Below are 16,146 nucleotides of genomic sequence, written 5' to 3'. Positions count from 1 at the left end.
GCTGTGCTCTGGAAATCTGATCAGAAACTTTGGGGTGTTCAAGGAGAAGGCCTGGAGATGGACCTTCTTGAGATGTCTGCTGGTGTTTTAGGGACATTATCCCTCCTGTGTTTTATAATATTTTTTTTCAACCAAAGTGAGATATTTCACTAGATCCATCAAGGAATGGCAGTGAAGTGGCCCCTTGGATGTTTTGCGATTGCAGAGAACTCTTTGCTGGCAAGTGAAATGCCATCTGTTCTTTTCCAGGAACCACCGAGCTATTTTAGATGTTACTTGTTCGTGGAGATGAAGTTTGAGACGCTTTTTCATGTTCCGTAGTCTTTCTTTCTCTGGTTCTTGCTCCTGCTATGAGCATATACATGTTTAGGCTCCATTAACCAGGGAAGGAAATGAAAGATTCCCCCTGTGGCAGGCGATCATCAGACATCTCCCGGGGTCCAGGGATGGCGATTCTTAAATGAAATCAGGCTTCAAAGGCTTAGTGTAACTAACTATCTGATGATGCTCTCTTACTGATTTATGTACTCCTGATGCTCATTTTTAAAATGAAATATCCGCCATGCTGATTATTTACGCTTCCTGTGTTTAATTATAGTTTGAAAATGAGATCATCACCAAACTGGATCATGAAGTGGAAGGAGGCAGAGGAGATGAACAGTACAAAGTGTTATTTGATAAAATGTAAGTGTTGATTAACAGTAGGAATTATGTCAGAATAGAGACAGAGAGATTGTAATTAGACTACAATGAACTTTGTAGCCCAGAAATAATTAAAATGTGTTAATAATAGAAAATATTTTAAATTGCACCTCAGTCAACTTTCTTTTTCTGAGCGTGATTAACAAGGTGTGCATAATTATTTTTCAGCCTCTTGGAGCACTGCAGGAAGCACAAATACCTCGCCAAAACAGGAGAAACTTTCGTCAAACTCGTTGTGCGCCTGATGGAAAGACTTCTGGATTATAGAACCATCATGCATGATGAGAACAAAGAAAATCGCATGAGCTGCACTGTCAACGTGCTGGTGAGTGAAATGCAAGTTAATTAAATTTCCATCTTCACAGTGAGCCAGGAACTGAACCAGGAAGTTCAAAAGCCTCCTGGCAGCTGACCTCGGAACTTTCCAAGGCAGAACGCAGCCTCCTTTGCTTGTTGCCTTGTGTGTTGCGGGGAAGGACAAATGAAGAAGGGTTTTGCAGTTCTGCCGTCAACACGTCTTCAAAATCGTCTCCCGTCTGGGGGTTTCCAGGTTCTTCCTGGGGCTGAGAATGATGAGCCATCCCATTTGTTCGCCAGGGTAGCACCATCATTGATGAGAGGTCTCTACTGCTTCATCATTAGGAGGTTGCAGACATGTCCTGTAGTGGGTTGAGTGGTAGCCCCCAAGAGATAGGTCCAGCTCCCAATCCTCAGAAACTGTGAATGTGACTGTACTTGGACAAAAAGGTTCCTTGCAGATGTGATTTAGTTAAGGGTGTCGAGAGGCAATTGTCCCGAATTACTCTCCAGGTGGGCCCTAAGTCCAATAACAATAACAAGTGCCCTTAGAAGAGACAGGAAAGGAGACACACAGAAGACCATGTGAAGGTGCAGGCAGAGACTGGAGTGATGTGACCACCAGCCAAGGGGCACTTGGAGCCACCAAAAGTGAGGAGAGGCCAGTAGGATTCTCGCCTGGAGCCTTGAGAGGGATTGTGGCCCTGCTGATGCCTAGATTTCAACTTCTGGCCTCCAGAGCTCTGAGAGAATATATATCATTTTAAGCCACCAGGGTTGCGGTGATTTGTTAGAGCAGCCACGAGGAACCGGCTCATGGCCTCATGGAGAGCGGGGGGCTTCGGTAAACTTGGCCGCTGCCATCCACAGGCCTCTTGCACGCTCCTGTCACTGTGACCTGGCCAGGCCCTGTGGACACCCCCTTCCTGGTGTAGTTGTGGTGCAGAAATCGGGGCAGGGCGCTTTCAGGAAGCTTGACAAGCTTCCCTCCCCTGCAGGGAGTGGCTGGCCAGTCTCGTCACTGTCAGGAGCCATGTGACTCCCACATCTGCCTTCAGAGCTCGCGTCCTCTCTGCGTCATCCTCCTCGGTCCCTCCCAGAAGGAGCCAGAAGAGCAGACTCTTGGTGCTGAGAGGGTTTGCCTCGATTGCCCCTGCCTGTACGAAGGCAGGAATTTGAGAAAACACTGTTCCTGCTTCGTGCTACCTACTTCACTTCTCTAGAGTTTGTATATTGTCATCTGGTCATTAGATGACACGTAGACGCTCTGCCTTCACTTCCATCCCCCCGTCCCCCCAACTGGAATGGACCTGTAGGCACTTTGAACTCGTGGCAATGGACTTGTGTGCCAAGAGGAAATAGGACCCATCATTCAGTCTTTAGAAAACCACTAGAGGTGCAATAGGTTTAAAAGCAAAAGGGGATATTTTCACCTCCCATCCAGTGTATTGTCGATACTGCATTTGTGCTTTGCATGAGGAGCTCGTGAGCCACCTCAGCGCCTGCCTTCTGTGGATTGGCAGCCTGTTTTGACGAATGATAAATATCTTCTATAGCAAGTTTTCTTTTCCCTCAACATCTAAATATGGGGGACTTCCGGTTTCCAGTTTAAAAGGAGCTTGGACTCTTCGCCATAAGGAAAAAGCTGGAAAACCTAAAATTAACAACTCTTCTTAGATCCATCTTCTCAGATCTACAGGGAAAACTGCTCTGCCGCCAAAATTGGAGAGACAAGAGGATCCAGTGAATCACCGCTTACTTTCCTACTATGGACATACATACCCTCGGATCTTTAATGGGATCTAAGAAGCTGATTTGTGTCCAGAGGGAAGAATTATTAATATGTTTATTCACTTTCCAACTTTGATGATTGAGAATATTGTTTTTTTTAAACAAGATCTCTCATGCTCCCCAGGACGTGAAACCTAGTGGAGATGTGCTCTGAATGTGGCCTTTTAATCATCAGAACCCAGGGTCGGAAAATCAGCTTTTGAAAGGCCACCTGCGGTCACAGTTTCTGATGTTAAACTGTGTTCCTCTGTCACACGGAGGCTCACTCAGGACCTGCCTGTTGTTACTGCAGTCAGCACTAGCCATGTTCTAACCAAGAAACACACCCAGGATTCCTGAGATTACCTGACATCGTTAACATCTTTGAACTTGGAACATCCCAGATCAGTGCATGAAGAGTCAGGAGTTCCATTCTTAACCATTTCCTGGGGATCATAAGATGCATCCCAGCCTATCACAGGTCTTTCGTTTAAAAAGTAAGATAGATCTATGGATTAAAGGGAAACAAGGACACCGGGCTTGTACAGACTGATGTTCTGTCTTTTAATATTCACTACCCAGCTCACATTTAGTCATATAAATAAAAACGTAAATACACTTTTAATCTCTTGGTCCATTTTCACCTTGTCTCCTGGTACTTTATGAAGAAACAGAGTTGCATGGAGATGTGTATCCATCTCTAGATGAATATAGACGTATAAGCATACATTAGTGATATATAAAATGCACCCTGTTTATCGCTAACCTTGAAATCCTAAAGTTAAAAAATAGAATCGAGAACATAGGATTTATTGATGCCCTTTAAACCCATTGCCAAATTTCCTTTAGAACCAGTGCTCTTGTTTTTAAAAAAATAAAATGGAATCGGTGAACATTCTAAGTTGTGCGGGTTCACTAATGTGTTACTGTTCCTTGCATTTAAAAAAAAATTTTTTTTAATAATTGACGAGCAGTCCCTGTGCAGTGACCTAAGTCCTCTACACGTACCCATCCCTGAAGCACGTCTGCATTACATTGGATCATGGTTGCCCCTGGACAGAATGCACATTTGTAATGAAGTAGAATTTCGTTGTCCCCTCACAGTCGTGCATTCTTTCATGAGTGGTTGGTAATTTTGTTGTGTGTCACCACTTTTTTCTACGCAGTCATCAAGATAGCCCTCTCTCAGATGTGATAGACTCCTTGTTATTTTTTAGACATCAGTTACTTTTTTCATGGCCCCTTTACAAGGCTAATTAAGGTGGTTCTCATGAGAATTCTAAAAATCTCAGTACTTGTTGTCATCATGAAGGAATACAGATCTGGAGTATAAGGCAAATGTGTAAGTTCTGGAAGATTGGTGCTTTGTGGTGCATTAGCATTGGGGGTCTAGTCCAGAAAGGGTTGCAGAGATCCACAGAGCTTGTGCCTGGCACAGACTCAGCACCGGTGCAGAAGGGACTTCAGAAGGGGGGATGATGGGGAGGGGGGGTGGGTGCTACCTGCAGAGCCCAGAAGTGGAGCGCCAAGAGCAATGTGAACTTTTACATAAGAAACCCACAGTTTTATATAGAAACTGGGGTTTGAGATGAGCGTCCTTCAGTTGTAGAGGTGTTTTGAAGTCCTAGGAAGGGAACGGAACTAAGCACAGGCAGGAAATAGAAGACATTTCCATATCCATGAGAGAGGAATAAAGGTCGCATGATGTCCTTATTGTGAAATTGTAAAGGAGAATGATCAAAAGCTTGGGGAAAGATTAAAAATACCAGTGCAAAATAGGATGGTATAAAATCGTAGCTTGTAAATACTGGTGAGTTAGAGCTGGAAGTGAAGGGCTCATCCTCCCTTTGATGCGGATTCTCTTTGTTACGTCCCTCTGAGTTGTCGGCTGAAAATATCCTCATTACTGAGCCATAGCATATGAACCAGAGGACATTAAAATCTCAGATGCAGCAAAATATGGAAATCTTGGAGCATTTTTCTAAAGGTGCCCCCTCTTACTTTCTATATTTGTTTATCACTTCTTTTCAGAGAGATCACTACCAGAAGCAGTATCTTTTTTTGCTCATGAAATTAAACAACTTATTCCATCTTATGGGATAATTGGAGTCCTTTATAATGGTGATATGCACTATGATCTTAGGCCCTAATCCTAGAGTCCTCACGTTGTATTCAGGGGCTAAATTTCACACTGAAAGTGGCTGTGGTGGTGCCTGCCATACCTTTGGCCTGGTTAGATGAGCGTTCTGCACCTTTTTTGGGGCCCTGTATATGGTAAAGATTTTAAAGTGTTAATAGAGATGTTTACGTTAAGAAATACAATTTCTTAACGTAAGAAATTGTATTTCTTAACGTAAATAAAATTACAGTAAAAAAAATTTATTTGTTTATTTGAGAGGGAGAAGCAGACTCCCCGCTGAGCAGGGAGCCCAATGTGGGACTCGATCCGGGGACCCTGAGATCATGACCTGAGCCCAAGGCAGACGCTTAACTGAGCCACCTGAGCACCCCAAGAAATACAATTTTTATAGAGATTTTCATGCTCACCCAGAAGATATTTTACAGTATGTAGAAAGAGCCCATTGCTTATAACCTGCTAATTAATCTTTCTTCGTCAGAGAGCGTTGAAGTACAGAAGGTGCTTTCAAGTGGCAACCAGTTCTGTGGTTTACTGTGGTTCGCAACATCGGTCTGTCTGGAACAGCACTGTCCAATAGAAATTTCTGTGATGATGGAAATGTTCTCTCTCTGCACAGTTTGGTACAGTAACACTAGCCCCACGTGGCTATTGAGGGCTCAGGGTATGGCAAGCGTAACAGAGGGAGCATGGAAGCACATTAAAATGAATGAATGTAAAATGAATTACACGACAGTCCAAAGCCTTTGGGATGCAGCAAAGGCGGCCCTAAGAGGGAAGTATATAGCAATACAGGCCTTCCTCAAGAAGCAAGAAAAGTCTCAAATACACAACCTAACCTTACACCTGAAGGAGCTGGAAAAAGAACAGCAAATAAAGCCTAAGTCCAGTCGAAGAAGGGAAATAATAAAAATTGGAGCAGAAATCAATGATGTAGAAATTAAAAAAAAAGAAAACAGAACAGATCAACAAACCTGGGAACTGGTTCTTTGAAAGAATTAACAAGATTGATAAACCCCTAGCCAGACTTATCAAAAAGAAAAGAGAAAGGACCCAAATAAATAAAATCATGAATGAAAGAAGAGAGATCATAACCAATGCTGCGGAAATACAAACAATTTTAAGAGAATACTATGAGCAATTGTATGCCAACAAATTAGGCAATCTGGAAGAAATGGATAAATTCCTAGAAATATAAAAACTCCCAAGACTGAACCAGGAAGAAATAGAAAATCTAAACAGACCCATAACCAGCAAAGACATTGAAGCAGTAATAAAAACTCTCCCAACAAATAAGAGTCCAGGGCCAGATGGCTTCCCAGGGGAAGCAAATGTTTAACTTGATTTAATTTTTTTAAAGACTTATTTATTTATTTAGAGAGAGAGAGAGAGAGAGAGAGAGAGGAGAGCAGTGGGGAGGGGCAGAGGGAGAGGGAGAGAATCAGAGAATCTCAGACTCCCTGCCAAGCGGGGAGCACGACATGGGACTGGATCCCATGACCCTGAGATCATGACCTGAGCCCAAGTCAAGAGTTGGATGCTTAACTGACTGAGCCACTCAGGTGGCCCTAACTTTATTTAATTTTAATTAAATTTACATTTGCATACATGTGGCTATGGGTACTGTATTGGACACCTCAGGTCTAGAATACCACGTTGCCTTCTTGCAGCTCTAGCCAAGGCTGGGCCCAGCATGTTTTAAATCATGTTGATGATGTTTATTCCCAAATTTGGGATCTTTCATGTTTTTTTCATCTTCTAATGACTTTACAGTGGTAAGAATGGCTAAGGCATCATATCTTTGGGGTAATACCTTCATTTAGCTAAAGACTGGTGACTTTCAAACGACAAAAGTAGGTTTTAGTCCTCACAGTGTAGGAAATGGAATCATTAGCGTCGCCCCCCCAAAAAAAAAAGTGAAGACCAGTGTAAGACATCTTTGTACTTTATGTGAATTTATGGTTCTAAACCAAAGAGCTGGGTCCCTTTGGCTGTGCTAGACACCAGTGGAAGAACTGTGAATGTTTAGTGCTCATGTGACACCTTTTGTAAAACAGGTTTCTTAAAACAGTGTTATGGTTTGATTTTTCAGAATTTCTACAAAGAAATTGAAAGAGAAGAAATGTATATAAGGTATGTAGGCATCCCGCTTGTCCATGCCCTCTGCATGTTTATGATAGTTGCTGTTTGTCAAGTGCATGCTAACAACTGTTTTATGGCCACAGGGATTTATCTTGTAGAAATCGTGAATCCAGAAGTTGAGTTTGGTGTATTCTGAATCCTTGTTGCAGATGCCAACGCAGACATTTCGCGGGTCATGTTTAGCCAGCTTAGAGTAAAGCCATAAATTATTATTTCACAGGGTTTTTGTATCTCTTGACTGACTCATGTGGCCCTTTTGAAAAGAGACAACAGCATAATTTTCATGTTTTACAGTAAACCATATGATCAAATGAGAAATCAGTTTTAATTTTATCAGAAATAGACAACAGAGTATAATTTTTCAGTCTATTCTTCCTTTAACTGACACTATATTCTGATGTTTTATATTATCTGCTGGATTTTTCTCCTTCATTTGCCTTTTTCTGTAGAGGGGTGGGCTGTGTTGTAGCCCCTCTCTTGGTCACTTCTAGGGACCAGTGTCAGTATTTAGCAAGATTATAACTTAGCAGAATAGAATAAGGGTATGTCCATGTGGCTTAGTGTTTAATGATGTGTTTATTACATCCAGCATGATTTTCTAACTTGATTTCTAAGAATTTTTTTTGTTTCTCCTTTATAAAAATATATCACATAAAGTTAATAAACTTTTGCAAAAGCAACCAGATTCTTTTATCCAAAATGTAGTTTACTCTATATTAAAAAGCAACCTTTATATCTTTATGGCAGAGAAATTCTTTTGATCACATTCACCGTGATCATTGGAGCTCTTTATTTTTATGGATTTTTTGGGGGGGGTGTGCATTTGGATTCAATAGAAATGTGAGAAATCACAAGCAAACTTCATGATCTCATTTCAAATGTAAGAAGAAAACTCTGGAAAAGATGAAAAGGAGTGAGAGACCCTTGAAGTACAATTCTGCATTCTTGGGCGGTCTTCATTTTCAACCTGAAAGGGGAGGACTTAAGATTTTTTTACAAAATATTATTGTATATTACTCTTGTTGGTTTTCCTTAGTGCTTTCTGCACCAGAAGTGTTCGAGACATTGGGAATTGTGACCACTGTGAAGAGAAAGTATAGATACAATTTACCGTTGAAGGTAGATGTCAGATCTTGCAGTCCTCAACACAAATGATTTGTTGACATCTTAAGAATATCGCTGTGTTTCATTGTCTCAGGTACCTGTACAAGCTCTGTGACCTGCACAGAGAGTGTGACAACTACACAGAGGCGGCCTACACCTTGCTTCTCCACGCAAAGCTCCTGAAGGTAATAGAAATGACTAGAAATTACTACATACCTTCATGATTCTGTTGTCATAAATTCTAAGAAGATTTAAAATTTTATTTTTCCATGATAAATTTTAATGAACCTATAATTTAAGATCTTAGGGATTTTGACTAAATGCAGTGACATAAACGAAGACATTTAGAAGGTACTTTGATGACAGACTTTGCCCTACTGAATGCAGATTTAACAAGATGTCCTAGCAGATCATCACTAAGCATCATAAACACCCATCATTGGGCTGTTGTCTAGCAATGAGTTAGAGATTCTACAGATTCTTATTCATGCCAGCAAGACTCAGTAGTAGAGGAGAATGTCATCAATAAGAAGGAATTTCTGAGGTAGATAGCTAAGAGACAGGATGAAACATATCCCTGATTATCTTAGCAAAGAGCTCACATTGAGATCTTGTATTAGTCCATCAGTTCAGGTGAGATCTCCCGCCTGATTCTCCTGGAGTGTTGCTCCTGAGCACAGGTCTGGCACGACAACTTTCAGTTCCAGTGGTTCTTTTGTTATGCACATATGTTTTGACATTGGCTTATTTGTTTGTTTGCAGTAATACATTAATGTTCTTCCCTCATATCCAATTCTAGCCCAGTTAATCATACAGAGTAGACCCTCAGTAAGTAATTGGGTGGGTGGATGGATGGATGGATGGATGGATGGATGGATGGATGGATGTTTGGGTGGTTGGATGGTTGGATGGATTGAAGAATGGAGGTGGGTGTGTGGATGGATGGATGGATAGATGGATGGTTGGATGAATGGATGGATAGATGCATGGAAGGAAGGGTGGAAGTATGGGTAGGTAGGTGGATAGATGGGTGGATGGATGAATGGATGGATGAGTGGATGGGTAAATAGATTTATCCAAATGTGTAAGTAGGTAGCTAAGTGGCAGGTGGATGGATGAGTGGATGGATGAAGGAGATGCTATACAACCTCTAGTTTTACGTTTTAAAACTTTAGCTAATCGTTAGATCTTCTTTCCCATTACATCCTTATAAATTTGAAAAATTATAAACTGGATAAACACAAACAGTTAGGAGAATTAGAATTTAGTTGAGTGACCCAACGTAAAGACCACTCATTCAAGGAGTCCTGTTTTCAAAATCGGGCCAGCCCCTCGAGCACCAAAAACCTGAAAAGATTACATTAAAACAGGCATTAAGCAATGTCTGTGGGTAATGAGAAGCATTAAGGAGGACACTGTGTTTGGAGTGAAACTCCAGCAAGAATCTTCCAGCCTTTGGCCCAACCCCAAAATCTCCAGCATCTCTTGATGCTACAAATCTACAGGGGCTGCTGTAGAGACACTGGAGTGTGGACGTTTATCTTTGCCTGAAAACAAAGGGGTCCATTACAAAGAAAACAGGAGGAGGCTCCATCTGGGAGCCTCATCAATAGTCATCAATAGACGCCCTTTGGCTTTACACCAATAAAGCTCTCCCAAGGAATGTGATTTAGGATGATAGAGATTTCCGTTGGTACACCTGACACCAGCCGTATCGCTAGGAATTCTAACAGTCTTCATTTGTTAGAAACCCAAATTTCGGTAATAAGGCATTCTTGCAAATACGAAGGTATTTATTTTCACCAGGGAAATTGAAATGGGGTTGACAAAGTGCTCACTTACCCTCACTCATAGTACACAAACATTTATTGAGCACAGATGGGTTCATCACGGACCATACGAGGGCTTTTCACATCCCAAACCATAGGCCCGGATGCATTATCTTTTCCACTGGGACTCTGGATTTCCCAGTTAAGTGGCAAATGCTCTGTAATTTCTCTCCATATATTTTACACCGTGACGTTTCACAATTTTCCCTAAATATGTTTTGATATTGCATTCAGCGTAAACTCATGCTGGTTAATCAACTTACAAAAGGCATTATTTGTATTGTTATGAAAATTGTTCTTCAACGTGACAAATATATTCTTGTTCATTAATTAAAAATTTTTAAATATCATCCCTGTTGGTTATTTTGTCAAAAACAAGACCGATAAAACCATTAGCCTTGAGCCCTAGTAATCAAGCGAAATCATGTGAGTGTTTAATTGGAAGGTATAGAGGGACTTTTTCTCCCCTATTCAATATTTTTGTCAGTGATTTTAAACTGCAAAGAAGTTATTCAAGATTGGAACTTTCTTATTTATTTTATTGTAGTTACATGCCAGAATCACCTAAAATTTTACATTTATCCCCTGTGAAGGTAGAAATCTAGCTATGCCGTGAGAACTCCATAATTAATCATTTCATAACAACTGGTTATAGTCAGGGTACACAAGTCTAATTTTAAGGCAAAGCTTAAAGGTATGACTGGTATGTGAGATCCGTGTATCTTCTTTGCTGTTGAGTAAAATGTTGAGCATCTCAGGACAGAGGCCAGCACCCCGGGATGCCTCACTTGAGACAGCCCCAAATCGCCTGGCTCGTAATTCACCTCAGGAGTTAAAAGACGTTTTCAGCAAGCTGACAGTTCTGTGCTTTCCAGAACCTGCTGGGTTTCTCTTCTATATGAATCCAGGCCCAGCTTTGCCTCCGTCTCGTCTTTCCTTCCTCGTAGGGGTTCTACACAGAGGTTCTACTCTCGTTTCCAGGCCCCAGCAGCCCCGAGTGTCCCTGGGACCTTGGCCTGCACGCATGCAGGGCATGTGGGGCTCACTGTGGTGCATTCTGACCAAGGGTGGGCCAGTGGTGGCACTGGACACACCCTCACCTGACAGGTCTCATGCTTTGCTTTTGCCTCAGTGGTCGGAGGATGTGTGCGCGGCCCACCTCACCCAGCGGGACGGGTACCAGGCAACAACACAGGGCCAGCTGAAGGAACAGCTCTACCAGGAAATCATCCACTACTTCGACAAGGGCAAGGTAAAAAAAAAAAAAAAAAAGTCGTTTTCTTTTTTCCTGTGTTTTCCTCTTTATGCATACCTTCCTACAGAACACATTTTGTAACACACGATGTTTGTAGAACCAGACATTTGTTAATAGATTGTGTATTGGAAGGTTTTATGCATGGTCCACCCGTTGGCACTTCTAAGAAATCCTACCAAAAAACCCCTGCAGTTCTTCCCTTTATACATGCTCTGAAAGTAAAGACTAAAGAGCACAAGTATTCTACTAGTCCTTGCCGGAGAGAACCATGTCCAGGACCCTGATTTTGGAGGCACTTCTGAGCACTTAGAACGAATGGATTCCTTTGACAGTTTGCATTTTTCTATGACCGCTGAGAATTGAATCCTGTGGTAAGACCAGTTGTGCTCCATTTTGGCGGATTCTAGATTAATTGGCTCTCACAAATTATTTATTCCATTGACTTCTATGGGAAGGAAACCTGCCATCATTTTAATCAGCCAGTAATAGATCTCATCAGTGTAGTTTGTGTGATTCACATAAGCTGTAACTATTCGGGGGGAATAAAAAAAGGAGCTACTTGAGATTTGGAAGTTTTGAAAATCTGCCACCTACTTTGGACCTCCTTCTGTGACTTCATCAGGATTCATAACTCACCTTGGTTACCTGCTTTTTCTTTCTCACTCAGAGGAAGGTGACCAGAGAATCCGTGGAGGTACCGTGTGAGTCTCCTAGGGCTTCTGTAATAAAACACTACCAACTGAGTGGCCTTAAATGACAGAAATGGGTTCTCTCCCTGTCCTAGAGGCTCTAAGCCAGACGCACACATGTCAGCAGGGCCGTGCTCTCTGTGTCAGAATGACGAAAGGGAGAATCTGTTCCGTGCCTTCCTCTTAGTTCCTGGGGTTGCTGGCCACCCTCAGTGTCCCGTGGCTCCATCTCCGATGGCACCTGGCACCTGCCCTGTGTGCGTCTCCGTGTCCAGATTTCCCTCTCCCAAGCCCACCGGTCATTGGATTTACCACCCAATCCGGTATGACCGGCTCTTCACTGATCACATCCAAAGACCCTATTTCCAAATAAGGTCACATTCACAGAAACCAGGGATTTTTGGGGGGTGGAGGGGCGGGACGCACACACACACACAATTCTACCCAGAACAGCACTTACAGCAGGAGAGGATGATGGCCACCTCTTTTTGTGGCTGTCAATACAGATCAAACCCTATTGAAAAGATAATGTGTGTTTTATTCATTCCTTACTGTCCTTGTCACAGGGACAAAAAATCGAACTGTTCAGAATAGGGTGGAGATTGCCCAGAGGCCACTTGGAAATGTTCTACGGATTACACCTGGTCCTATGGTGGAACAGACTGTACTTCTTCATAGCAATGAGACGCTTTCACAGTTAAGGCCAATTACTAAAATTTTATTAGTTCAGCCAGGGGAACCCTATTTCTCAGCAAAGTGCTAGAGGAAATGGGGCTGATTCAGCCATTCCTTGCCCTGATGACTTCCTGGCTTGCTGTGTTCTGGGCCATGGGGTAGGCAGAGCAGGAGGGGCACCGGGGAGGGCCAGATGTCATTGGGGCTGAAGGAACGTGTGCCTTTGCTCGTGGCCATTCTGGGCTCTCACCGTGGCGATGTGTCCTCCGACAGCCTTGGTCCCTGAGACTTCTCCTACCACGTCACCCTTGTTCCCTCCCTCACACCCTATATTCTGACCACGTCGCCCAAATGTGGGGGGGCCTCACATGGATCAGCCCTTCCTGCCTCTGCCCAGCAGGCTTCTGCTGCTCTTGCCCTTGGCTGGTTTCTTCCCATCTCAGCTTGAATGTCACCTCTCCTCTGACCCCTACGATGTCCTCTCCTCCTCTACAGCACTCTACAGTTTGCAGCGATAGGTTTGTATGTGTAGGTCCTCAGCAGGTCTCTCAATAGGCTCTCAGTGCCATGAATGTAGTAGCCACACATTTTCTTTCCACCAAGTGTCTGATTCTCAAAATGATGCCTGGCACGTAACCCGGTGGGCATTTGTTGGAGGAACGGAGAAATCAGTGGAAGAGTGAATGAATTCTCAGCCTTTGAGAGTGACTTCTGATAGTTGGAAATGTTCGTCTATAACAGGACAGTGGCCTTCAATAAATAATAAATCAAAGAAGAGAGTCCTTTTCATTCTTAGCAAAGGTAGCCTCATATGGAGGCATGGGGGTGGGGGAAGGAATGTGTTCAGTTTAGAATAGAGGGGTTCTCAACCAGAACCTTCAGGAGACATTTGAGGTTGGCATGACTGGGGGCCTGGACAGCCCTGGCATCTAGTGGGTGAAGGTCAGGGACGCTGCTGAACATCCTAGAATGACGTACGGACACACAACAAAGAATTCTCCAGCCCAGAATGTCAATATTGCCAAGGTTGAGAAATCCTGGTTTTGAAAAAGCTCAAGTGACAAAGTATGAGAGACAGAAAGAGAAGCAGACAGAGGGACCATTCTCACATGTTCCTATTTTCTGGAGGAGACACAGAGGTGGTTATGGTAAAGTGACCAGCTGGCTAACCTGGAGTCTGGAAGAGTGTACTTGTTAATCACAGTTTAGGAGGGTTGTCTCCACAGTAGCTGTTAGACTTGTCTTGGCAAAACCGATTGAAAAGCCTTCCTGAGGATTTGTCACTTTTCCACCAGAATGTTCAAAGAACCAAAGTCCCCTCATCCATCGAAAGCTCACTTTGAGAACGAGCACAGGTGAGGGAGAAAATTCATCAGATGAGATCTGAAGTACCCAGGTGATTAGCTTTGAGGCACAAAAAACTCGTTCTGACATCAACAAGCATGACATTTCCTGGGAAGAAGAGAACAGAAGCAAGTATTACTCATCGCCTCCATCAGTCCCAATGGGCGGGAATATGCTGGAGTTTCGGCCTCACGAAGTCTCAGTGGCTCTGGGCCACCTGGAGGTATTTTTCACTCGTGCCATGAGTCCGTCCTGCTGTCCCAGAGCCCAGATGGGCACGGATTCCGCCACAAAGGAATGCAGCCACGAAGGGACAGCGCGTCACCAGCCTGGCCCCTGCACGCACTGTCCAGAAATGACCCATGCGTTTCTGCTCATGCCGTTGGCTAAAGCAAGTCACGTGACCACAGTGGGCCCCAGGGGGTAGAAGTGCCCAGAAGGGGAGGCAGACGGGCAGCATCTCCCTCTCTGAGGGCATTTAAGTAGAAAGTGAGTCAGGCTTCTAACGGAGGGCTCTCAAGGCATGTGGAAATTACCTAAGTAGGTCTATGTTCTAGAAAAGATGATATTCACACAAATCCCCCAGCTCTAGTACAGCTTCCCACAACTGGACATGTGAAAATAGAGTTAGCTCACAGAACTTGGTATTGGACCTTGATCCCCATTTCCTTCTCCCAGGGGGGCTCGGCATGGTGTGTGCAGCAGGAGAAAACGGGCTCCTGTTCCCTGTGGCTAGGACCCTGGAAACCTACCCAGCCAGGGAGTGAGGGAGGTGGGGGGTCACAGCAGAAGGTATCAGAGTTGGGCGCTTTATTTTCATTTTTATTTCATTTATATATTTTCATTATATATATAAATGACACAATATATTCATTATTATATATATTCACTATTTCATTTTCATTTAGGAAGTAAGACTGAGACATGGGTGTCCCTGCCCGGTGGGGGTCTATGCAGTATTTGAGAAAGAATGTCCTCTGTGCCTTTTTGGAATACAATGGAACAAGACAAATGGCTATGCTCATTGCTGCGGATCACCAAACTTGACTTTGGGAGGGCCTCGCCATACACATTTCTAGACTCCGTTCCCAGATGGCAATCACCTTGGGGGAACCCTACCTCACAGTGGCTCTTTGGTGATGGGTAGCAAGTGTTCTAGGCAATGGGAACTCGAGAAGGCCCTCAGTTAATGCAGGGGGACCCCTGAGCAGGTGCACGGGGAAAGCCAGCGCGCAGGCAGTGGGTGGGACTGTAACCTGAGCATTCTGATCCTGGAGTCACGAGGAACATGTGATCATTGGCACCTGAAGTGTGGCCGGTCCAAACCAGGGTGGGCTGTCAGCATATAATACACACGGGATTTTTAAGACTTAGTGTAAAGAATGTTGTCGAGGGCTGAGTTGTTTCTGCCAGATACTCACATGTTCAAGTCCTAATCTCTAGGACCTCAGGATGTGACTGTGTTTCGTCCTTTGAAGAGGTGATTAGGGTAAAGTGAGGTCCCTGGGCTGGGCCCGGATCCAATCAGACTAGTGTACTTCTAAGAAGACATTAGCACACAGACTCCACAGTAAGGACCGGGTGAGGACAGACTGAGAAGAGGTCCATCTGCGAGCCAAGGACAGAGGCCTCCAAAGAAGCCGTCCAGCCGGTGACTTGATCTTGGACTTCCAGCCTCCAGAACTATGAGGGAACACATGAATTGAGGGTACCCAGTCCGTGGCACTTTGTTACGGCCACCAGAGTGACTAAAGCGAATGTCAAGTATCTCACTAATTTTTGTGTTGCTGATTACATGCCGAAATGATAATATTGCAGATACTACTAAATTTTACTAAAACTAATTCCACTTTTTAAAAATGTGGCTACTGGTAATTTCAAATGACATACATGCCTTGCATTATGTTTCTATTGGACAGGGCTGATCTGAGCCAAAGACTTTGTTCTTGAGCATCCAGACCCTGGTCCTACTGGCACATCCGTCCACATGCTGGTGCGGATAGAGGCTTTCCCGTTCAGCCTCCGAGGCCATCTCAGGCAGCTAGGACTGCTTATGTGCCTGTTGGCACTCATGCTGAGTGAACATTTGAGAAACTAAATAATATCTAGAAGAATTAGAACATGGGACCAAAGCCAGGAAATAATAGAATTTCTGTCAGAACGACAAGGGAAAGCGTGATAACAAGCATCAAAATTAGATAT

The 16,146-nt window shown here is 43.6% G+C and overlaps 1 protein-coding gene across 3 annotated transcripts in view; it reads left to right on the top strand.

The window, feature by feature from the left end:
* The window catches only part of DOCK1 (dedicator of cytokinesis 1), a 493,587-nt gene that overhangs the window by 430,076 nt on the left and 47,365 nt on the right, over window positions 1-16,146 (top strand). For all 3 annotated transcript variants that reach the window (XM_028119986.2, XM_028119987.2, XM_028119985.2), the window contains exons 34-38: window positions 599-684; window positions 871-1,027; window positions 6,999-7,039; window positions 8,247-8,337; window positions 11,114-11,233. In XM_028119986.2, coding sequence (XP_027975787.1) covers window positions 599-684; window positions 871-1,027; window positions 6,999-7,039; window positions 8,247-8,337; window positions 11,114-11,233 — 495 coding nt within the window. The remainder of the gene's footprint in view (window positions 1-598; window positions 685-870; window positions 1,028-6,998; window positions 7,040-8,246; window positions 8,338-11,113; window positions 11,234-16,146) is intronic.

Source organism: Eumetopias jubatus, unplaced genomic scaffold (genome assembly GCF_037043125.1).
Source record: "Eumetopias jubatus isolate StellerSeaLion01/CBP00866 unplaced genomic scaffold, mEumJub1_p1.0 scaffold_17, whole genome shotgun sequence".
Classification (NCBI taxonomy): Eukaryota; Metazoa; Chordata; class Mammalia; order Carnivora; family Otariidae; genus Eumetopias; species Eumetopias jubatus.
The sequence above is the reverse complement of the archived record's forward strand: the minus strand, read 5'-3'. Positions and strand labels throughout refer to the sequence as shown.